General features: G+C 45.1%; 1 protein-coding gene across 2 annotated transcripts; it reads right to left on the bottom strand.

Moving 5' to 3' along the window:
* Positions 1-51: 51 nt before the first annotated feature.
* Positions 52-20,122, bottom strand: RER1 (retention in endoplasmic reticulum sorting receptor 1). Of its 2 annotated transcripts, none has more exons than XM_075279603.1 (7): positions 20,036-20,122; positions 8,416-8,503; positions 3,186-3,290; positions 2,914-3,013; positions 2,450-2,528; positions 1,780-1,915; positions 52-662 (listed from the first exon to the last, which is right to left on the bottom strand). In XM_075279603.1, exons 2-7 carry the CDS (start codon positions 8,494-8,496, stop codon positions 573-575), a joined length of 591 nt encoding a protein of 196 aa, XP_075135704.1. In that variant the 5' UTR covers positions 8,497-8,503; positions 20,036-20,122; the 3' UTR covers positions 52-572. The 2 variants fall into 2 exon arrangements, with proteins under 2 accessions (XP_075135704.1, XP_075135706.1); XM_075279605.1 differs by lacking the exon at positions 20,036-20,122 and adding an exon at positions 19,712-19,837.
* Between the last annotated feature and the right edge of the window lie 4,891 nt (positions 20,123-25,013).

Genomic DNA, 25,013 nt, shown 5'->3' with positions numbered 1-25,013 from the left:
CCCCGCTCTGACACGCGTTTGTGTGTCTAAATGAACGGCGCGTTACTCCGTGGGAACGGGGCCTTCTAGTGACACATCCAGCTCATGGTTCTACAGTCCCCGTGTAGCCCTAGCCTAATGCACAGTAGTAGCAGCCATTTTTAACGCCAAGCAATATTCACCCGAATATTACGTGCTGGGTCTCACACTAGAGTCCTAGAGGTATATTGTGCCTTACTCCTCAGTATCGCCTGCTCACAAGGAACCCTAAAAATGGCTGCCCCTACAACGTGTGCATGGCGAGGTGTCTATACTTCTGAGTGTGTGTTGAAATCTACTCCACTTTAGCTGCGAATTGTACAAATACGCTCAGCAGCGAGGTGGGGACACGTTCTGTATAGTGGAAAGGTAAGAACATCCTCAGCAAGAATGAAAGGCCGGTCTACCATGATGCTTTAAAATCACCTATGCTTATATGGATAAAAAGGCATTGTTACAATGGCTCAAAACTGGGGTTTTTTGTTTGTTTTTTTTTCCTTTTTTGTTGGTTTAATTTTTACATAAGAAAGTCATAAAGAGGGTGACAGTTTCTTTTAACTGGAAAATGGCTTCCCGGTCTCCTCCTTTCCTCTGTATTTCCGCTTGCCGTGTGTGAATGGGATGTATCTGTATTTAATCATGTGCTGCAAGACAAAAGGCCACGAATTACACACAGTACATACAATAGAAGTGACCACACGTGAATGCCCTGGATGAAAACCAATATACTAGGATTGTGTATGGTTAGGTGATGTTCACACTAGTGATAGATGCAGATGAAGCCCCCTCTGTCAGAGTCTGTTTTTATTCTCCGGGATGTTAAAAAAAACAAAAAAAATAAAATGGAAGTTTTCTGCAGGGCCCCCTCTGTCCCACACAGGCACCCTAACCCCAGAGCAGCCCCCAGGGAAGATTTTTTGGATCTAGCAGACAGAGCAATATACATCTGTATTCATGTGGTCATGAATTATATTTAAAAAAAAAAAACCCCGCATACTCAATCTTCAGGCGGATTCAGTCTGCTAGGCAAGGCAATAGAGTAAAAATCACAGTTTTTTGCAGGAGAACTTCAAGGCAGAATCTGCATCAAAAAAACACCTCCTATTCATTTCAAATGGGACTGATTTTTTTCCTCTAGCTTATTTTTTCAACTAGAAAAAAAAAACTAAAAAAAAAAATTATATATACGTATTTGTGCAGGAGTCTCTAAAAATAAAAAATTCTTAATTCATAAAGCAAATTTTTTCAGCCTGCAAAAAACAAACAAACAAACAAAAAAAACTATGTGCACAAACCCCAAGGCCCTGTTCACACGGAGAGCGGATTAGCGGATTTCGGCCCCAAAATGTGCCTGTCACGGCTTCCGGAGTAGGCTCAAATGAACGGGCCCACTACGGAGGGTGCTGCTGCGAGGCGGACGCCGGGGCTGAATCAGTCGCGGCGTCCGCCTCAAGAAAGGACAGCTAGTTTCTTATTTCCGCACATGCCGCTGACGGGAAAAAAGTAGCCTGGCGGTCTACATAGACCTCTATTGTGAGGGAACAGATTATGACGTGGATTCAGCACCATAATCCGCCCCCTCTTACCCCGTGTGAACTAGCCCTCAAGCGAGAAAAACTTTGCTTCCGAATTCCTGAAGCTAAATTTTTCAGATTCTACAAATTCCGCTTCCCCTTACCTTATTATTACTATGCTATGAGGACATTTCCAGACCATGGTCACACACTATGCAGCGCCCAATATAAGGATCTATAAACTTACCTTTATTTGTCTCTTCATAGTGATGCAGAAAAGCATGATAAAATACATGACCAGGATTGGCCAGAAGACCGGGACATTGAATGCGTCAAAGAAGGTGCACACCATCGCCACAACGATCCCTTTAGTAGCCGAATGCCTGGAAAAAAAACAAAGAAAAGGAGGTCCATATACCTGTGACCATATATCTTCAAAATCTGCTAGCAGCACCTGAGTCGCCTTTTTAAAGACCTATCACTATGTAGAAACATGATTTCCAAATGATATCGCCGCTTTAAGGCTAAGGCCCAAAGTAGGGGGCCGCAGCATAAAACAGCTGCGGGACAACCATGGAGGTAACACATTGCAGTTCTCCCTGCAGTGTATTTCATAGAAAGCCTGCAGAGTTTTCCTCTGCAAACTTTCTGCTTCCATTACACCTGCCGAAACGTCGCAGTTTCCCTGTAGGTATAATGGACAAGAGTTTTGGAAATGGCAGCGTGTCCGCTGTGTGGAATTTTCTGCACAGCGGAAAACTATTTTCATTCATTTCCATGGGAGGCAGATGCTTGGGTTATACGAGTATTTTAGGAAAAATTTTAACCTGATTTTGAGGCCCAATCTTCCTCGAAAGCAGCTCCAAATTCCTCCATGAGAACATACCCTTAGATGCTGCGCTACATAAAACACTCACCAAAATTTAAATTCTGGCAGCCGCCGGATAAACGGACGAAACTCTTCGTTCTGTTTTGTTGGTAATGAAGGTCCTTCATCTACAGGGGAAAGGAGAGAAGTTTGGTTAGACAACTCTCTTAAAGGGACAGTCCATTTACTGCACAGTTCACGATCCTCTTCTTGTTGCCCAAATGTAAGCAGTGACTGGCATGCCCTGCAACAGAAGGGACGAAGGTCCAGAATAAGGTCTGCCCCGTGATCGATACCTTCTCTCACACATCTCCAGTTCTGAGAAACTTCAGCTACGTAGACTGAGTACTGTGCAAAAGTGTTAGGCAGGTGTGGAACAAATGTTGCAAAGCAAGAACGTTTTCAGAAACAGAGGAGTCATTCATAGGCCGCACATAATACAGAATCATCTGCAGTATTTATACTGTACACAAGAAGGTCAGATAATAGAAGCGAGGAGCAGCGAGACCGTACCTGAATCTTCCAGTAAGGATGGGTCTACCTTCGGAGATAAGAATGCTATGAAGAGATTTAGATGGTAGATGCCCAAGGCGTACGTTACTATATACCAACCCTGAGAAAGACAGAAAAGGACATAAGAAAAATTATAAGGAGGTTTTAATAGGCTGGTTTTTGACCCCAAGTCATGTGATTAATATCAGCACTCAAGTATTTCCACCTCCTTCCGCCTCACGAGTTACAATAATATTAGATTGGGAAGGGAAAAAAAAATAAAATAAAATTACCTGTAGTATATAAACCCTTATCATGTACAGTACACTTAGGCCAAGAGTCATCGCCCATCGCACTGCTGTGTAAGGTGTAGATTTGTCTAGCCATGACTGGTAAATCTGGAAAATAAAGGAAAATGGCTTACTGTAATAGACAGAAACAAATCTTCAAATCTGAGTGACAGAAAAGAAGGAGTTTAATTTGAATAAATGTGATCTCTGCTGTCGGCCATTTATGAAGGAGTCAGGGTCAGTTCAGGTCAGGAGCGACCTGTAGTAAAAATGGTCTTGGCCTAGCGACTGCATAGCCCTGCCTGACACCACTGACTACGGTATATCTCTATGGTCAAAGAGCTCAAAATTTGGTACCAGGATCCCTTTAAGACCCCATCACCGCTCACCACTACACAAACATGCCAAATTTAGTTTCTGCATAACAGCCGGCAGCCAAACAGCACACAGAAAATAGGATTAAAAAGCGTAAGTTCCTCATAACGATGTTACATTCCTGCACCGCTCCGCTATCAGTTCACAGCAATGAGGCCTTGGCAGGACGGTACGAGCCGCCTTATTAAATCCCACAAGTTCTAAGCTGACAGGGTGGAGACCCCAAAACATAATCCTGTAAAGCTTCACATGTGAATTTATACATTCCAGATAAAACAAGTGTGAACAAGGCAACCCAAGATGACTCCTTGTATCCCAGCACTAGCACCTCAGCGTCAGGGGCAGGACAAGGATCAATTTTTTTTTTTTTTTTTTTTTACCACACACACTATTGTCTCAGGTCTATGAAACATTAAAGGGGTTGTCCCATCACAAGGATCCTATCTATACTGCTAGTTTATGTGGATTTAAGACTTTTCCTAAATACATTGCTTTAATCAAAACTGCTTTGTTTGGCTGCTATCTTAATTTATTCACTTCATTGTTTACACTCCGTTTCTATCTGCTCATTTGTCAAGTGATGTAGCTGCCTGCTCTCAGGGGGGGAGGGAGGGACTGGGAGCAGCTCTGAGCTGTTTGTGTCTGATAGGGGAGGTGAGCGCTCAGGGATTTCTGAGCTCTTATCAGTCGGTTTAATAGAATTTGGCTGATAAGGGCTGAGATAGGGAGTCCAGTACTTCTATATGTAATGCAAACTGACTCAAATCCAGCTCTGCTACATGAGCTTCACACTGTGGTAATTCATTTACAACCAATCCCGTACAAGTGAAACCGCGCCCACCTATGTGCCAAGAAAGCAGGAAGTGAAGAGAGCACACAGCCTGCAAGTTAGTGAACAAGTGTCATGGGAATACCCCTTTAAAGGGTCGTTTCAGGACCTAAATAGTGATGACCTAACTTATAGTTTAGGTCCTCAATATATGACCGTGGGGGTCTGACACCCGAGAACCCCACAATTCACTCCTCAAAGTAAGGCTGTGGAGTCAGTAGGCCAAACTATAGAGTAATTGGTTCTTCTACAATCCGACCTTCATAAATGGCCATCAGATGTAGTGAAAACCCTCCAATTCCTGAAAATGCAGGTGACCGATTCCTATGAAAGTGAATGTCATAAACTATATATCTGTTTATATAATAATAATAGTATGATAGAAGTAAAAAAAAATAAATATATATATCTCATTTTATTTTGAAGACAGATCCTTAGTAACTTTTTTTCCCCCAACTTCACTCCAGATTGGTCCCGACTGCAGAAACCCTGGTTCAAAGGGACGGCAGAGTCACAGACATTGACCACATAGCCCAAGCCTGCAAAACCAAGGTGCTTAGTAGACTGAAGAAGCTGAAGCACTGATCCAAGTGTTGTAGTCTCTTCAAGAAGCTGACTGGTGGGAGTCAACACCTAGTGCCCCCACCAATCATTTATGATGATGGAAGCCTTCCCAGCACACACACACTAAGTATATGTTCACATGGTAGAAAATGAAGAGGATACCTCTTCATTTTCACCGCAGTCTAGCCACAGCATCCCGTTACGGATGAATTGGTCTAATCAGGACGGAGTCTTGAGCCGCGCACTCCATCGCTGAACCTCAAGCAAGATGGAGCAGGACACTTTTTTTTTTCCTGCATCTTGCTTCGATCTTTGCCTCACATTGCTCCGGATTTGGAGGCGAAATCTGCGGCAAATTCCTCTATGTGAACACAGCCTCAGCATTAGAGGATTTTCCCCATAAACTACTTGTAAAATATGGTGAATAGTGAAACATTTTTACAAATAGAAATGATTAAAAGTTTGCTGCGTATTAAACATTTCCTCTAACCATCTTAGCGGTGACCATCTGTTGTCTTGATCATTTGCCAATAGATACGACCATGAATACAGGAACGTTTTAGGATCTGGGACTTGTCAGAAACCCAGCCATGAGGTAGTGATGCCATGTAGTGTCCCCGTCTTATGGTGGACAGGTTCTGGTGTTCATGGTCACATCCACTGGCAACTGATCAGTACAAAAGACCTAAGATGGTTCGAGAAACTCTTTACTACCCTGCTAAATTTTAATTGTTTATATTTGCAAAAAAAAGATAAACTATTACTAGTCTAGAAATCTAAATCTGGGTGTGAACAGCCCCGACTCTGCAGACTCCGGCCATCTGTGAATTACATTATTTTGCATTTGTATTAATGAGTGCGTGCAAAACCACATCCTGACTGTAGTGGGCGCTGGAAGGGAAATGAGCATCTTCTGACAGCAGAACTTCAGATAAGGACTCATGGTTGTCTATGAGGAGCGCCATCCTTACCCTGAATGTCACTTCCCTTGACAACCATGACATGGAGTACCGTATCTGGATCTCACGCATGTAGGACATAGAAAGCTTATGAATTTGATGCTTGGGAACAGACGTCCTCAGCGGCAGCCAACAAGCACAGACTTTATAATATCCCATCCCAGGCTAAGAACTAAGAAATAATTTACAGCTCTTAATTCACAGCCTGAAGCGATTCGGAGATCTTCCCCATAGTAATGGCTAATCCTAGCCGTGCTGTACGGTGACACAGATAGGCAGCACATCGCATGAAATCATACTGACAGCAGAATACACCCCTCATATAGTAATCTATACTGCAGGGGAAGACTTACATCAGGATAAGGACAAACTGCCGTAAGTATCCTAAATGTACAGAGTGTTTGGCTGGCTGCGCCATGTATAACGCACTATAGTGCCATCAGCGTAGACGGACTGATCTGCCCCTCTAAGCAAGAAGAAAGCTGCTGCAAATAACCACTAGGGGTCACACCACTGGTGATAGAGAACAGGGACAGCTCAGTTCCTTTTACAGTGGCGACATATCATAGAGCATGCCCACTAGATGACAGACTATTGGAGAGTTGTAGGCATGCTCAGTGACCCATGCAGAATACATTGTGCAGGGAGGGGGAGGAGATGAGCTGTGACAATTATCCATGATGAATGATCTGGTACCCATCATTGTTAATCTGACTGGGGTGATGAATTGAATGATAAAAATTGATCTCTACAAAACAGGAAGCATCAGAAGATGAAAGACCAGAGTGACCGCTACAGGTTTATATAACTCTTTAAAATATAGATTGTGACTTTGGGAATGAGGAGGGGGGGGGGGGGGGGGGGGTAATAAAATTATTACCAAAAATTTGTATAGCATAAATGCATGATTTATTATTACTATTTATTTATATAGCTCCATTAATCCCATGGTGCAGTACATTATTATATTAATTCCATGGTACTACAAATTGTACAGTGCTGCGGAATATGTTGGCGTCATATAAAATTATTATTACTACTTTACATTTGGGGGTTCACATACAGTACACAAATGTACAGATAAAATAGTAACAACGAGCAACTGGCACAGTGGGGTAGAGGGCCCTGCCCGCGAGGGCTTACAATCTATGAGGGAAGGGGGTAGAGACAGAAGGAGAGGGGGGAAGCTGTGCAGATGGCGGTGCGGTGATAGTGTTATTGGGGGTTGTAGGCCTTCCTGAATAGGTGAGTCTTCAGGGCCTTCTTGAAGCCTGTGATTGTGGGGATCAGTCTTATGTGTCGTGGTAAGGAGTCCCAGAGTATGAGGGATGCACGGGAGAAATCTTGGAGACGGTTGTGTGAGGAGCGGATGAGAGCAGAGCGGAGAAGGAGGTCATTGGAGGATCTGAGGTTACGTGTGGGCAGGTAGCGGGAGATTAGGTCAGAGGTATATGGAGGGGACAGGTTGTGGATGGCTTTGTATGTCAGCGTTAGTAACTTGAATTCTATTCACTGGGCAACGGGTAGCCAGTGGAGGGACGAGGTGAATTAAGTGAGCAGCGCAGTTTAAAGAGGACCTTTCACCATTTGGGGCAAATACCGTTTAATACACCACTAGAAAACTGACAGTGCGCTGAATTCGGCTTTCCTTTTCTGTGCCCCCGGTGAAGAGATATCAGTGCCGGTACCGTAGCTCTTCACCGTCAGAAAGGCGTTTCTAACAGTCAGTCAGGAACGCCCTTCCTCACATCTATAGCGCCGTACTGTGAGAGGTGGTGTTGCTTACCGGCTACCAACTCCCCCAGTACAGCGCTATAGGTGCTACAGTGACATTCAGCGAATGTGTATAAAACTGCATGTGCTCCAGGAGGTGAAAGGTCCTCTTTAAGGTGGACTGGAGAGGGGCGAGGTGTCTTTGCTGGGAGTCCATGGAGAAGTGTGTTGCAGTAATCTAAGCTTTAAAGGGATTTGTTCATTACTCTCAGGTTCTTACAGGTTGGTTCCAATCCTCGATGGTCTGATGCCCACTGATCACATATTGGTGATCTATACCAAGGCCAGGTCATCAATATACAAAGTCCCCTAAAACCCACATAGTCTAATAGACACTGCATAACCTCCTGGGTGTACTGCTAATGCGGTTCCGTCAGTGTAATATCAAAGAAATCCAATTTAATATAATATTCACTGCCTTGGACAGACACAGCTGAAAAGTTGCCCTGCCCTAACCCAGCATGTTGTATGGTCTCATTCAGACAGACAGTCTTAACACTGTCACATTATGTCGTCCCCATTATGACTGCAACCATGGATTAAATAACCCAAACGAAAAGCTTCATCGGGATCTAATTTTTGGTGGCAGTTCAACAATCTTCACACTGGCAAACCTTTCCAAATTAATAAAAATGGCGGCCGTCAGAGTAAGTACACATGGAAAGAGAAATCTACAGCAAAAACAAACACGAAAAGGACAGACAAAGCGTTAAGTGTCCAGCACATCACGTACCTGCCCTAGCCGTGTGAAGAAGCGAAACATCAGTGAGGGCTTGCCATGTACTGATTCTCCGATACTGTCTCCTTCTGACATTCTGTTTCTGCCCAAATACAATGAAAAAACACTGGATGAGACTGAAGAAATGCAAATCTGTGATCTCAGAAGTCGCCAGAACAGGCTTCACTTAATATATAAAAGATAGAGAGAGATTATATATTATATAATGACATACACACCTATACATAAATATATATATATTATACATTATGTAAACCAATAACCAGAAAATTATTAAAATAAATCTACATTTATACAGTGTCAACTTATTCCTAGTTATCCGTCATGTGAATATACCCCAAATGAGTTACTGATATACTATGTTCTGTTATCTGGCAGAAATATCATTGTAGATCAGTATGTATATGGCTCTCCATAACTCTGCACCAGTGTATATATTGTAGAGGAGTTTGTACAGGTGTGTGGTTGTACATAAGGCTAGCTTTAAGGGATTGTTCAAAAAAAATAAAAATTTAATGTGGGCACAGGGCTCCGAAAGGGTTAAATACACATCAACAGTAGTATAAACCAGATAACCCCTATAATGGCCTATCCATAGACGTGTGAAGGATTATGAACCATCTCAAGTATGACTGGTATTTACTGAAGTGAGTCCCCAGGTTACACTGAGCCGGAGCAGTCAACTACTGTTTAACTTTTATATAGTACAAGGCTAGAAGAGACCGTCTTGGCCTGCACCAGATTTTCTAGCGTCCAATATGGTGGACAATGTGGCCTAGTATCTGCAGATTCTGTTTGGCAGATTTACTAATCGTGTCAGTCTTATGCTAGGCTCTCACTAGCGGTCGAGTCTCTGTACAAGACTTTGTTCCAGATTCCACTTAAAGGGATTCTACCATTAAAAAACTTTTTTTTTCTGTGGATAACACGTTGGAATAGCCTTTAGAAAGGCTATTCGTCTCTTACCTTTAGATGGGATCTCCGCCGTGCCGTTCCTTAGTAATACCGTTTTTTACCGCTATGTAAATTAGTTCTCTCGCAGCGATGGGGGCGGGCACCAGTGCTGAAAATGCGATGAGGACGTCCCCACCGCTGCCTGAGAACAGGATCCTGCGCCGCCTCTATCTTCTGCTGGATCCTCCCCTTCTTTCTTCAGCAGCGTCCCTCTGTCGGCTCTTACACTAGTAGAGCCGACTGCGCATGCTCGCAACTATGCCTTGGAACTATGGCCGCGCATGTGCAGTCAGCTCTACTAGTGTAAGAGCCGACAGAGGTGACGCTGCTGAAGAAAGAAGGGGAGGATCCAGCAGAAGATAGAGGCGGCGCAGGATCCTGTTCTCAGGCAGCGGTGGGGACGCCCTCATCGCATTTTCAGCGCTGGGACCCGCCCCCATCGCTGCCAGAGAACTAATTTACATAGCGGTAAAAAACGGTATTACTAAGGAACGGCGCGGCGGAGATCCCATCTAAAGGTAAGAGACGAATAGCCTTTCTAAAGGCTATTCTAACGTCTTACCACAGAAAAAAAAGTTTTTTAATGGTAGAATCCCTTTAAAATCAGCAAAGAGAAAATTCCTGCAAGGAGGACAAAAGAGAAGAAAGCAGGCGGACGAGGTTATAGTCCAAGAGGACACAGTTTCTGGCTTTAAGGTCCAATATTCAGGTGCATTTTGCTCACTTTTCCTCTGAAGTGTTGAGTATTCCTACCGGTCTCCCCCTTGTGTGTTCTGCCCATGATCTTCCTCTCTGTACGCCAGAGTATTCCTACAGGCCATAAACCTACCAGCAGGTTTATTTAGAGTTTATGAGGTGAGGGATGCGAGAGCCAGGGCAGAGGAGTAACAGGGGTCAATGGTTTCTGCCAATCCCAATTCAAGCTGTAGATGACTAAACCATGTGCAGAAGATAGATAGATAGATAGATAGATAGATAGATAGATAGATGCAATATGAATTGCACTCAAACAGAAATCTAAATCCTGCCTACAAAATGGCCGCCGCCATCATATGTAATGGGTCACTGAGAACATCAGAGCTAAAAAGCTGCTGCAGACAATTGTGAAAGTTCATGAATTGCAGAAGTAATAAAGGTGCAAAGAAATGTACACAGTAAGGTGATATTAGGAACTGCTTATGGGTGTAAACATCGAGAACCTGTCCGGCAAGTTGTACCAGCAGCGGAAACCAAAGCTCATTCTGGTAGGACACCATGCGTGATATCACCAGCCCTGAAAGGGCATACATTAAAGGGCAGGCCACAATACGAATATCAATGGACGGTTTACATCTAACACTTAGACGTGCTTTACATTACTTGTACTGAGCCGGTTTTGGAGCTTTTATTATACTCCAGAGCTGGATTCACAATTCTGCTGGCTGCCACTGGAAACCGTCAACAAGCATCTGGTTAGAAACCACCATGAAGGGGTTCTCCAGCTCTACAAAACTTAGTATAGTCTACAGGTGTCAGATCAGTGGGGGTGCGATTCTCAGCAGATAGGTAAGGCCACCGGGCACCAAATCTCACCTCTGGGAACGGCACCTGTGGGGGGAATGGGTTAGGGGGCAGCTGTGATATCCATGCAGAGAATGAAAGGCACAACATGGCCCTTTATCATAGAACATCCCTACTGCATTTATCTTTGGACTGATCCTTGACCTACCCATTCCAGCATTGTTTTGATAGGGAATCCTCAACCTACTGACCCGTAGTGCTAAATTCTATGAGACCCCTTCCCATAAATCATAGGCCAAGTGAAAGCTTCACATTATCCCATGGAGTTCCCCATTTGCTGCCAAGAAACACGGATCAGATGAAGTCACCCTTATACCGGCCATAAGATAGCCGTCTGTCCATCCATCAATCCTCTCATATACATGTACTGAGGGAACAAAGCTGCTGTCATAGGGCTCGTTCACACGGGGCAAGAGGGGGCGGATTTTGGCGCTGAATCCGCCCCCTCACAATAGCAGGTCTATGTAGACCGCTAGCTTCCTTTTTTCTGTGAGCGGTATGTTCCCGCTCGCGGAAAAAAGCAGCGCGCTGCCCTTTCTTCAGGCATCCACCTCGCGGCAGCACCCTCCGGACTAGGCCCATTCATTTGGGCCTACTCCAGAGCGGGAAGCCGCGACAGTCTCATTTTGGTCCCACCTCCCCTGCATAGTTAATGGTGCAAAAAAAGCACCAGGGAAGGTGGGAGGGGAATCGAATTTTTACTGCGTTTACTGTGGTATACGACCGAATACGAGGATTTCGACTACACCTACTCGATTGAATACTACTCACTCATCTCTACTCAATAAATTTGTGTCAATGTGTATGATCCGCTTTAGTCTACAGTAGAGAAATGAAATTGTGACATTGGTAAAAGTGGATGGACGCCCTTCATATGTGCCAGCTGTGCGGTGACAGGGGACACGTGACTGCTCGGGGCCACAATAACAGGCAGGGTTATTACTAGATGTGGGATCTTCTCATCCGTGCTTCTTGACTTTCTTATTCTTTTGCATTTATCCTGAGGGGTTTGTACTAACAATTGGGTTTCCAATAGTTTGTTTTCCCCTCTTCTCATGTAGTCACATTACTGTTGGGATAAAAGATGTGATCGATGACAAACCGTTTATAGTCTGTGGCACGTTTACACAGGGCAAGGCAATCCAGCGGGGGCTCGGAGGGCATGGCTTCAGCGGATAAACTAACAGTAGGCTCATGTTTTATCCCACCGCAGAACACAGCTAAAATCTGTATCCTATTGATTTCAATGGGAGTCAGAAACCAGAGAGGGGGCCACACACAGGATTGGCCTCTGGGGACTGCCCAGCGAAGATACAGGTCCGAAGTGTTGTGTAAAAAGACCTTGAGGCAAAGGCCACATAAAGCGGGGTGTAGAAGTTTTTCCTGTAGCGCTTTTTACAGAAAGTCTGCAGAGTTTTCCTATGTGGTCTACTTCCATCCTACTAATATTATATTAAATGTGAAAGTTTGTGTGTTTGGCTCACACAAATATGGCTGAATGGATTTGAATGAAATTTGGCACATAGATAGTTTGTAACCTCGATTAACACACAGGCTACTTTTTACCTGTATCTCGTTAAATGAAATCCCTTCACGACTGTTATGAATTTATGTTCACATACTATATTACACTGCTCCTACAGCAGCTTATATCAGGTTCTGATAAAGCCAGGGCTGTTATCTCTCTATGTAAACACTCAGCTAACCCTGAGTCCATTGTGTACATGCACTTGCATATTATCTGATCTGCTCCAGGCAGTGCTGACACACTGGATGGGAAAACAGCTTTAATCCAAATTGGCAGTTTGCTACACAAACATGCCGGGAAAAAAAAAAAAAAATCTAATTCGTTGCAAAATTCTAAAACGAAGAGAGCTATGAAGATAGCCAGAAGTCACAGAGTTCTCCTCAAGCGGAACTAAGGGGGATCATCGGCACCAACAACACGCTCATTATATGGCTTCCCAGCGAGCTGCTGAGATGCAAGAACAATCACAGGCACATCACGAGGAACGAGTATAGCGGCAGGCCAGTTTGACAGCTGCTGAACAGCCGGAGTAAGCGGATTATCAACGCCAACAACACGCTCATTATATGGTCCCCAGCGAGCTGCCGGAACAATCACGGACACAGCGTGAGGAACAAGTTCAGCAGCAGGACAGCTGAAGAGATGCTGAAACGCTGGAGCAGGCAAACCATCGACAGCAGCAATTTGCTGCATATAGGCAGATCATCGACGCAGGCTAGTATATAATTTTTTTTTTTTAAATTTCCTATAATTCCTGGACAACCCCTTTAACAAAATGGTCACCCCCGCCCCCCCAACAGCTGGGCAGAGCAAACACTGCCTTAGGGCAATAAGATTTCTCGACAAACAAGATGCCACTTTGCAGCTCGGAAGTATAACACAGAATCAGTACCGGACAAGTAAACACTGAAGGGAGAATTTGCACTTTGGACAGCATGTTCACACATGAGAAGTCAGCACGCAACGAGACGTGCATACAAGATGTAAATTCAAGCAGAGCTGAAAACCCGAGACAGAAATGGACTTGCTACAGATTTTACAATTGCATCATGGGTAAATTTCTGCATAGATCTTTTCTGTGGTGTGAGGATGAGATAGTACAGGTATTGTAATACAAATCTACAGTGCATCTGCTTTGTGTAGACATACCCCTACTGTTCATTGGAGGAATGAGGTATTGCACACAAGCATTAGTAGCGCTTGGCTTTAGCTTTTCCAGGTGAAACCCCCCTCCCTCACAACAGTAATCACTAAAAGGGTGTATGGAAATGGGTTATCTGACATTCACTAAATAGAAAGGTGCTGTGTATCCGTCTCAACCACTAACACCTCCAGTACCATCACTTGGGCATAGTGATGTAGGACATGAGGTCTTCATTGCATCCCATCTACAAGATTCAGATCTTTAGGTTAAAGCCCTACAGGACGTCCCGCAGCAATAAAGCGCTGCAGGAAAAACCACAGCAGCAACGCATCACGATTAAAGAGAAGGTTCGCAGAATTTTCCTCCGCAGACTTTCTGTAACAATTATACCTATGGAGAAACCACCGGCGTCTCCGTAGTTATAAGTGAAATGCTCCAATTTCCAAAACGGCACTGTTTTTGGAAATCGCAGCATGTCCGTTTTAACGCAAAGTGAGTATTGGATTTGCTAGAATCTCATCCACTTTGCCATTACTGTAACACACTGATTTTTCCCACGCTGTTTCCATTCCCGAGGGGCCCCGGCCTTATACTTGAAGCACAGGGGTATATGTGCCTACTGAAGAAAGGAATCTATCAATGGTAACCTAAGTAAAGTCCTACGTTGAGTAGGTCCAAAACTGCTCTGACCACATATCTGTATACAAATGTAAGCCTAGATCCTGTGTATCGATATAGGTCACATTTCTACTCATGAAGGACTTCTTATGACCCCAAATCAAAATCACGATTACTGGAACATTTAACGAGGATCTTTCTCGTCTTTTGGCACTGGCGTTATTAAAAAACGCTAGAAAGACGACAGCACACTGCGAGTATTCCTGGTATGTGCCCGGGTGCCAGAGATAATAATACCGCTAGTGGGGACATATCTGTGCCAAAACTGTCAGAAGGGCGGTCTCTGGGCTGCGAGGAACGCCCCCTCCTGACTGTACTTCTTCAATAGACTTGCATTGTCAGGAGAGGTATTCCTCATAGCACCAACACCACCTAGGCCCTTCTGACAGTGGAGGGATATCGGTGCCAAAACTAACACAGCACTGGGGACCATACAGGCAAAGCCGACTGTGCGCGGAATTCAACGTACGGTCAGGTTTATAGCAGTATATAATACCGCCAGTGCCAGAGGACATTACAATTAAAGGGGTATTCCCATGTACATAATATCTACAAACGTAGAGAATTAAAAGTGAAACATTTTTGCAGATAGAAGTAAAAACTTTCCAGAATTTTGAAGATTTTCTCTAACTATCTTAGTGGTGACAGTCTGTTGTTTTGCTCGGTTGCCAATAGATATGACCACAAATGCAGAAAATTTCTATGGTCAGGAACCCATCTAGGACTTTCTCATCAGGCAGGGACACTACATGTATCAGAAGATATCCCGGCCACAATAAGGACATCATGGCTGATTTTATGACCTCAGAAAGTTCCTGCATTCATGGTCGGATCCAATGGCAACCGATCAAGATGACAACTTGTGACCATAAGATTGTTAGAGAAAATCTTTATAACTCTGCAAAATTTTTAATTACTTATATTTGCAAAAAGTGTGACTTTTACACATCTACAGATTTAAAAAAATGGTTATGTTGGTGGGAATACCCCTTTAGGCTGAGGCCGCACATTGCGACAATGCAACTTTTTTTGTTGCAGATTTTGCTGCGTTTTCTTGAGCCAAAACCAGGAGTGGATTGAGCAGAAGGGAGCAATATAAGAGCTTTCTATATATCTCCCATTCCTTTTATAGCCTTTCCTAGGTTTGGCTCAAAAAACCGCAGCAAAATCTGCAACCAAAAAAGCTCTGATTTCTGCAACATGGGGCCACAGCCTTAATGAGCGATTTTTTAGCACACTCCCATTTTACAGACCACACCAACTATTTCCAATTTTCTAGAACAAGTTACTCCATATCCAAAAAATAGCGGGCAACTTGCTGACCAATGGGGGTCTCAGGGTGTCAGGTCATGCTGCTCTATTCATTTGAATGGCAATTGTGGAGAAATAGTCAAGGAAGAATTCAGCCATCGGTGGAGGTCCTAAATCAAATGAATGGAGTGGTGCGCACTGTACGACCAGGCGCCTTGGATGGAAAGGAGGTGTGAACTACCATCACTAAACACGCCCATCCTGCAATCAGCTCCTCCCTCTGGGCAGTGTTAGGATCAATTGAGATTGGGAGGATCAAATCATACTGCCCAGGGGGTGGAGCATCTTCCTTTAGAACAGAACTCTATTGGGAAGCTTTTTTGGAGGCTGATTTTAAGGCAGAATCAGCATCAAATTCAGCGCCAAAAAACTCGTGTGCATTTACCCTTAAAGGGGTATTCCCACGTCGCATACTCACCAGTCTTCGTTGCTGTAAATTCTTCTTTCTTCCGGCTTTGTTGAGTCATTGGTGGATGGGGTTACATACGCAAAGCCAGCGGTGAGATGTCGCCGGCCCTGCGTGCACGCTCATAGACCAGTCTAGCCTTCACAATGCGAATACAGACCTGGCATCCGCCTCTCTCTATTACAGCGGATGCCGGGTCTGTATTCGCATTGTAGAGGCTAGACTGGTCTCACTATCTATGAGCGTGCACACAGGGCCAGCGGCATCTCACCACTTGGCTTTGCATATGTGAATACAGACCCGGCATCCGCTGTAATAGAGAGGCGGATGCCGGGGAGTGTAGATGCCAGCACAGGTGCCTGCAACATCGCTATGCTCCTGCCCTGCATGAAGCCAGCAGCGGCAGAAGCGATGCTGTTATTCCGCTCCTCCGCCCCTTTAAGGATCAGACATGCGAGAACTGAACATGTCTGACCATTGCCTACCCTGACAAGGAGGAAAAATGCTGTGACACTGGTATGCACATTAGGGCTTATTCACACGTGGGGCGGGTTTTGACACCAAGAGACATCAGAGGGTGCTACCGCTAGGTAGGTGGAAGCCGCGGCTCAGCGCGCCGCGGCTTCCGCCTGAAGAAAGGGCAGCTCGCTTCTTTTTTTCCGCTATCGGCAGCAGAAAGTTAGTAGTCTCCATAGACCACCATTGAAAGGGGCGGATTATGACGTGGATTCCGCTGTCAAAATCCGCCCCTTTAGCCCTGTGTGAACTAGCCCTTAGATGGTTGGACACCTTTATACTCATCTTACCAATCCCCTGGTCCTCTCTGCTGGTCTCTGTTCACCTCGCTCCTGCAATCATACATTAACATGACATGTGAACAAAGCCAATGCTGGCCATAGCAGTGACATCACGAGGTTAGTAAACAGAGACCAGCAAGACACCAGAAAAGGAGTGGCAGTGGATGGATAAGGCTACGGTCACATCTTTGCCTGGTGAGTGTCTGGTGCAAAGTCCATCAGAAATCCCAGATGACAATACCTGGATATCTGACTTTTTAGTCTGGCGACACCAGAACCAAAGAAGTTGACGTCCAACAGACCTCAATCTAGTCAATGAGGTCACTCGAGATTTGTTGTGTGCCATTAGACAAGTCTGTTCTTTCGCTCTGGTTATGAGACGGACCAGAAGAATGGAGACAAGTGCACAGGTATTATAGTATTAGAGAGTAGTACTTCTTTTGTTATTTTAACACCATATCATGGAGTTGGACCGGTATACGATTCTGTAACATTTTCATAAACTGTCTGTGAGCACGAGTATCCATGTGGATATCCAGGAGCCAAAAACCTAAACACACCGAGATCTGTCCCCGCATACACTCGCTTTATATCCATACAGTGCAGTCCTACTTTACTTATGTGGGACCCGAATCTGACATTGATGGCTTATCCTGTGGATATGCCATTAATATAGCCCAAAAGGGAATCCCCCTTTAGGCCAGGGCCACATACGGCATAGTCAGAGCTCTCCTTTAGGCCAGGGCCACATACGGCATAGTCAGAGCTCTCCATTAGGCCAGAGCCACATACGGCATAGTCAGAGCTCTCCATTAGGCCAGGGCCACATACGGCATAGTCAGAGCACTCCTTTAGGCCAGGGCCACATACGGCATAGTCAGAGCTCTCCGTTAGGCCAGAGCCACATACGGCATAGTCAGAGCTCTCCATTAGGCCAGATCCACATACGGCATAGTCAGAGCTCTCCGTTAGGCCAGAGCCACATACGACATAGTCAGAGCTCTCCGTTAGGCCAGAGCCACATACGGCATAGTCAGAGCTCTCCGTTAGGCCAGGGCAACACACGGCATAGTCAGAGCTCTTCTTTAGGCCAGGGCCACATACGGCATAGTCAGAGTTCTCCTTTAGGCCAGGGCCACATACGGCATAGTCAGAGCTCTCCCTTAGGCCAGGGCCACATATGGCATAGTCAGAGCTCTCCGTTAGGCCAGGGCAACACACGGCATAGTCAGAGCTCTCCTTTAGGCCAGGGCCACATACGGCATAGTCAGAGCTCTCCCTTAGGCCAGGGCCACATACGGCATAGTCAGAGCTCTCCCTTAGGCCAGGGCCACATATGGCATAGTCAGAGCTCCCCTATTTAAACAAATCTTATCCACACATGGCTAAAAAAAAAAACCCACAACACAAAAAGTTTTGTGTGCAGCCGTTGAGCCCAAAATAGGTCAATTTATTGCTGCAGGTTCAGCATAGTTTTTAGCCTACGCAACTTGAAGGTTGAAAACTGAGCCAACCACAGAGATATAACCCTTGGTGAAAAAAAACCCAATTTCAACTGATTTTTGTTGCAGTACTACCCACTGTGGACTCGATACGTGTGGCCTTAGCCTTCAAGGGTAATTCATGTGGATTTTGCCATGAATAATGCTACAGAAATGAACTGCCACAATGATGGGGGGAAAAAAGATAATGAATGAGGTTGTCCATAATTTGAGGGGCAGAGAGGGTGCAGCCTCTCAGGGGGATAGTCCACTCGCTAATAACTCCTTGTCACAATGGAGAGGTCAGTCATGCCATCAGTGACAGGACTACAATGGAGATGTCAATCAGGCCAGAGAGTGACAGGACAACAATGGAGATGGTCTGATTGACATCAGGCAATGACGGGTGTGAGAGGGAGATGTCAGTCTTGCCATCAGATAGTGACAAGGCTGTGAGGGACAGGTTTATCACACCTCCTAGACATGATTGACAAGGGGACTGTGTGACTAGTAAAGCTGCCCCGCCCACTGCGACTACTTAGGTTAATGTATATATGACTTTTTAACTTCACTTTGCTGCAACAAAAAGATTACAATGGAAGATAACTTCATCCTACATGTGACAGGGACAGCTTATAATGGAAAACCCACTTCACAGGTTCCCTTTGACTAGTCCTTGAATAACCCCTTTCAAGGGATATTCCAATTACTTTAATTTAACCACTTTCTAAATGATTGGCGATAACATTTATGTCAGTGGAGATGCGACCACTGGAATCCCACTCCCCCATTTGAACGTAGAGGCAGGTTAGCCATGTACATTGGCCCTCCATTCATTCTAGCCATGTACTATTACATAGTATGAACAGACGCTCCATTGGTTTGGGGGTCCGAGAATTTTTCTGCGACAGAATACTCCGAGATTAGGAGGAGTCTGCGGCGGAATCTGCTGCGGTGAGAAAGCTTGTATCACATCACACAGACCAGCCATCAATCTGGTGCGAGTGTCTCCTACGTGGACCCCACCTAAGGTCACCCATGGTTGCCCAGATGGCGATACACTGAGCCATAACACAGGTTTATGGAGTCATTACCATGACACCCAGTGACAGCGGTCAGTGACAGGCGGCTTCCACCATACACATCATATAGAGATGACCCAGCGGCAAAATAATAGAAAGACTCAGCAAATGCAGAAGCCTGAAGGTCAAAAGGGCATAAAAGAAGCAGCCATGGCACCCATACAGCAAGCTCAGGGGTCACAAGATGACTAATGGGTGCTGGGCTACAGCCCTGTACGTCAGCCCAATGCAATGACACCCTCCATGTGCCCGGCTGGACCCCCTCCAGCTACACCCTCCTTCTAAAACCGTAACCCTATCAGCAGGACCACATAACCCCGACATTATCACGACATAACATCAGCCTTACCCAGAAAATTCACACAGAATAGGGTGAGCTGAAGTCTTTTTCCCCAGAAGGCGCAGTGGTATCTGGGAAATGTAGTTTTCCGGCACAGAATTACAACGTACAGCGTTACACTCCCTGACTACATTTCCCAGCATGCCTCTGCACCAACCAACTCACTTCCGCCTGTCGCAAGGTATATGCCGACGAGGCAGGGCGAGGGTTGGTTACCGGGGAAATGGAGGAGTACCGATGTGTAGCGGGGATACATGGCGGCACGGCGGGGGTGTCGGGGGTCGGTGTGGCTTCATGGGCTCGTTTATCGGAAGACGCCTCAACTGTTCATACCTGTCTTCTCTGGTCCAAGTCGGAACTGCCGAGAGCTCCTGAAGCTACACGTCAGAAAGCCAACCCACCCGCAGGCCGGAGCAGCCGAGCGCCGAGAGCCTTATGTCTCCTCATGTCATGGCTGCTCGCTCTGGTTTCCGGTCTTAAAGGCAACGCTAGAAATGGCAGACACGAGTTTTTTTTTTAAAAAAAATTTTTTTATAAAATAAAATTAAAGGACAGATAGATTACTAATGGAAAATAAAATATTTACTATATTTTTACCCATTATCCCAAGATAGTATTTATTTTTTTTTTTTTTGCACATACGGTTTCGAGGGCTATAACATCTTTCTTCCCTTGGGTTATTCAAATCATTTTTTGGTCTTTTTCCATTAATTTTTCATGTTTAGCACAAAGTGCTACTAAAAAAGTGGGGCAACATGGTGGCTTGTAACCTTGCAGCCAGTGGCGTGACTACCGCCGTAACAGCAGAGGCAGCTGCCACAGGGCCCGGGACATTAGGGGCTCGGTGACAGCCGCTACCGCTGCTATCATTATACTTGGGGGTGTTTTTGGACCCCTGAGTATAATGATCGGCGGCCCGGGAGAGGTAAGAAACATAAAAAACACTGTTACTTACCTCTCCACGATCCAGGCAGGCTTCGGCCTAGTCGTCTGACGTCTCTGCAGTGCTATTATTAACCCCTTCCCGACGGAACAGGAGCACTGCAGATCCTCTATATTCAGTAGACCGGGCACTTTCAGACATAGGGATACCTAATGTGTTTGTGTTTCACAGTCATTTTCTTTCTACTTTTGTATGTTTTCTAGGGAAGGGAGGGATTTAGAACTTTCATTTTTTCATTTTTATTAAAGCTTATTTTTTTCCCCACTATTTTATGGGAGATTCTATATATTGATATTGCGGCTAGTCATAGACAATCCCCCCCCCCCCCCACCTCCTAAAAAAAAAATATTTTTTTTTTACTGACTCCAGTATAAGCCAAGGGGGGCTTTTTCAGCACAAAAACTGCTGAAAAATTCGGCTTATACTCAAGTAGAAGCCCTTTTGCATCAAAAATATTAAAATTAATCACCAAAGACTTTTGAGTTTGTTGGTATATATATCCCTGGTATATGGAATAAAATCTACATAATGGTATGGTTTAGCAAATCCCCTAATTTCATGGGTTTAGTCCAGAAAGAGACCACAAGACCCTGACCCAACATAACACTGCAGAGGATTCACATCTGCGCCCCGGCCTCCGTTATGCAGGTTTCTGTTTCCTGCCCGAAACTGGACAGGAGACGGAAACCTGCAATCATTCAAATGAATGGGTTTGAAAAGTGTCCGGCCGGTGACGCTGGATTCACACCAGCGTCTGGACTCCGTTATCAGGTTCTGTCATGCTGAGTCCGGCCGTGAGCGCCGGTGAGCGTTTTATGCTCTCCGCGGCGAAAACAGTTTTTTTTAAACCAGACACAGAGTACTGCATGTCCGACTCTGTGTCTGGTTTTAAAAAAAAAACGTTTCGCCGTGGAGAGCATAAAACACTCCCGGCCGGACACTTTTCAAACCCATTCAAATGAATGGGTCTGAAAGATGCCGGCAGGTTTCCGTCTCCTGTCTAGTTTCGAGTAGGAAACGGAAACCTGAAGAACAGAGTCCCGGGCGCAGATGTGAACGAGCCCTGAGCGTTTTATGCTCTCCGTGGCTAAACTTTTTTTTTTAACCGGACACAAAGTCAGACATGCAGGACTTTGTGTCCGGTTTAAAAAAAACGGATTCGCCACGAAGAGCACAAAGCGCTCACGGCCGGACACGGTCTGTCGGGTTTCTGTCTGCAGAAGATAGGAACCCAACAGACGGAGACCGGGCGCAGATGTGAACGAGCCGTAAGGGGGAGAGGAATGATCTCTAATCTGACTCCGTTGTGATTGTAGGAACCAGAAGAAAATGACGCTGCATCTACCTGGCAGAGTTATATTATTATACAATGTTTTTTTTATGTTTTTGTAAAAATTATATTGTATCTTATTACCCTATGTAAGCCGATGGCTGGTCAGGTAATGGAGGGGGTGTATGTCTCACCCAGACTACTCAGAGGGTTATTTCAAAGTTTCAGTTACTGGGCTGGAATTTTAGGAGTGACAGGTAGATTGGTAGTGGGACCTGTCATTCCACCCCCCTCCAGTCCACACTTTGGGGATGTTCCGGCAGCGTCAAGGAGGCTTAAGAAGCCAGCTCCAGCAGCAACACTTTGGCAGAGCTTGGCTGGAGAGCTGACAGAGAGGTCATATATTTTTAGAGCTGTGTCCTGAATGACTCTACTGGCTTTTGGATTGCTGTTATTCTAGGTGAGGTAACCTATTCTATGTTAGAGCCTAGCCGGGCAGGGATTTATTTTTGTATTGTTTCCTTTTGTTGCTGCACTGCCTTTTTGAGTGAAAATAAACTCTACCTTTGTTTTGGACTAAAAAAAACTGGACTTGTGTGTTTATGCCACCCCACCTAGCAACCCCAGACCCTGACACCTAGTATCTATTAGATATTCTAGTATTACTTATATAGTAATACGCCCTTAGAGAATGAATGGAGTGGAAGCACTTGGCTATCTCTGGGGCTTCAATTGACATGAATGGAAAGGTGTTGTAGACCACCACTCCTCTGAGAATGGGGGGCAAAAATCCTCTGTTCTAGTGATCAGTGGGGTTGTGAGTGGCTAGATCACTAACTACATGTTATGACCTATCCTGTGAATATAAGATAAGATAATCCTTTAATAGTCTCACCACGGGGAAAGTCAGAATAAGGCCTAACATGTTCAGATGGGGATACCCATGTACTGTATATGCCCTTAGAGTATGTATTGTAAAATTGATACACTTTATAGAATTCTAAATGTATAAAGGGGTATTCTGGTTATATCAAGTTACCCCCTTTCCACAGACTGGTTCTGACCATTAAGACCCTCAGTAGTCTCTGGATTTGGGCACTCTATTCCCTTCTGTAGGACTTCCAGAAATAGCCAAGCAGTGTACCCGGCTGTCCACAACAGTTACATAGGGAAGGGACGGAGCGGAGCAGGAATGCTCAGATATGAGCGGCACATGCACTGTCCGACCACTACTCCATTCAGAAAAGACAAATCTACCCTGCTTTCCTGATAAGTGGGGGTCTTGGTGGTTGTATCTTGCCTACCACTGCCCCATTCACAATGAGAGACATAACTCCTCAGTTCTCTTGAACAGTGGGGAGCTGAGCAGTCAGACCCCAACTGATCTGCAAGTTATGCCTTATCCTGTGGACAGGCTTTTTAATGTATATATTGTATATTTCTTATATTTTATAGAATTCTGTGTATTTCTAGGGATATTCTGTGTTTTATACATTGTCTATACTGTGAATTCAAGCAGTTTCTTTATAGCTTACTAGCCTCTGCCCGCGACTTCGTCTGCGGGTTGTTGGAGTGGATGATCCGCCTATATTCAGCAAATTGCTGCCGTCGATTGTTTACCTGCTCCAGTGTTTTGGCTGCTCTTAAGCTGTCCTGCTGCCGAACTTGTTCCTCACACCATGCTTATGATTGTTCCGGCATCTCAGCAGCTCACTGGGAGGCCATATAATGAGCGTGTTGTTGGTGTTGATGATCCAGCTGCTCTGGCGTTTCGACAACTGTCAAGCTGGCCTGTCACTGAACGCGTTCCTCGCGCTGTGCCCGGGATTGTTCCAGCATCTCGCTGGGATGCCATATAATGAGCGTGTTATTGGCATTGATGATCCGCATTGTCCGACGTTTTGGCAACTCTCAAGTTGGCCTGGCACTGAAGTTGTTCTTCGCACCGTGTCTGTAATTGTTCCGGGATCTCAGCAACTCGCTGCGATGCCATATAATGAGCGTTTTGTTGGCATTGATGACCCCCCTCAGCTCCGCTTGAGGAGAACTCTGTGACTTCTGGCTTCCTTCATAGCTCTTGTTGTTTGCGACAAATTAGATTTTCTTTTTCTAGGCAAGTTGAAAATTGAGAAACTGCCAATTTGGATTAAAGGTGTTTGCCCATGTCAGTTTTTCTGCAGTGCCTGGAGTAGATCAGATAATATGGAAATGTGTGTACACAAACCACAGAGGGTTAGTGTGTGTTTACACAGAGATAACAGCCCTGGCTGAGATAAGTTGCTGCAAGAGCAGTGTAATATAGTATGTGAACATAAATTTATAACAGTCGTGAAGCCATGTCATTTACCGGGATAAAAAGTAGCCTATGTGTTAATCAAGGTTACAAACTATCTATGTGCCGAATTTCATTCAAATCCGTTCAGCCGTTTTTGCGTGATTTAAGAACGAACACACGAACATCCAAACTTTCACATTTATAATATTATTAGGATAGGATATAGCTAGTCTTGTTACAGAGGACCTGCACATGTGGTTTTATATACCCCTAGAAAGACGACAATTCGCTAAGTTCAGCTCACTGTCAGCTTTCCTGTTCTGTGCCCCCGGGCTGCAGATACCAGTGCTGTTAGTTTCGGCACCAATTGCTGCCACCATCAGAAGGGCATTCCTGACAGTCTAGCAGGGCTGTGAGGAAAGCCCCGCCTGACAGTGCTCATTCCTAGACTTGGGGGGTGTTCTTCACAACTTAGCATCATTCCTGGGCGGTAAGGAACGCCCTCTCTGACAGTACAAAGCTATGCACAAGAAGTGATAGGCAGTGAGCAAACGTCTACTATCCTGCTCAGAGGTCTTCTAGAGCCTTTGGATAAACGGATCTCAATGAACCAGAGTGTTGACTAGCAGCTGGAGCCCCATACATGAGCTTCAGTGCCACCTCCATGACCTTTCATGAGTTTGGGCACAGGCGGTTTTATATACCGCTGGAAAGCTGACAGTGCGCTGAATTCATCGCACTGTCGGCTTTCACAATCCATGCCCCGGGTGAAGAGCTATCGGTACCATAGCTCTTCACAGTCAGAAGGGCGTTCCTGACAATC

This window comes from Leptodactylus fuscus, chromosome 6, assembly GCF_031893055.1.
Source record: "Leptodactylus fuscus isolate aLepFus1 chromosome 6, aLepFus1.hap2, whole genome shotgun sequence".
In the NCBI taxonomy this organism is placed as follows: Eukaryota; Metazoa; Chordata; class Amphibia; order Anura; family Leptodactylidae; genus Leptodactylus; species Leptodactylus fuscus.
Note: the sequence above shows the minus strand (reverse complement) of the source record. Positions and strands in the feature narration are given on the sequence as shown.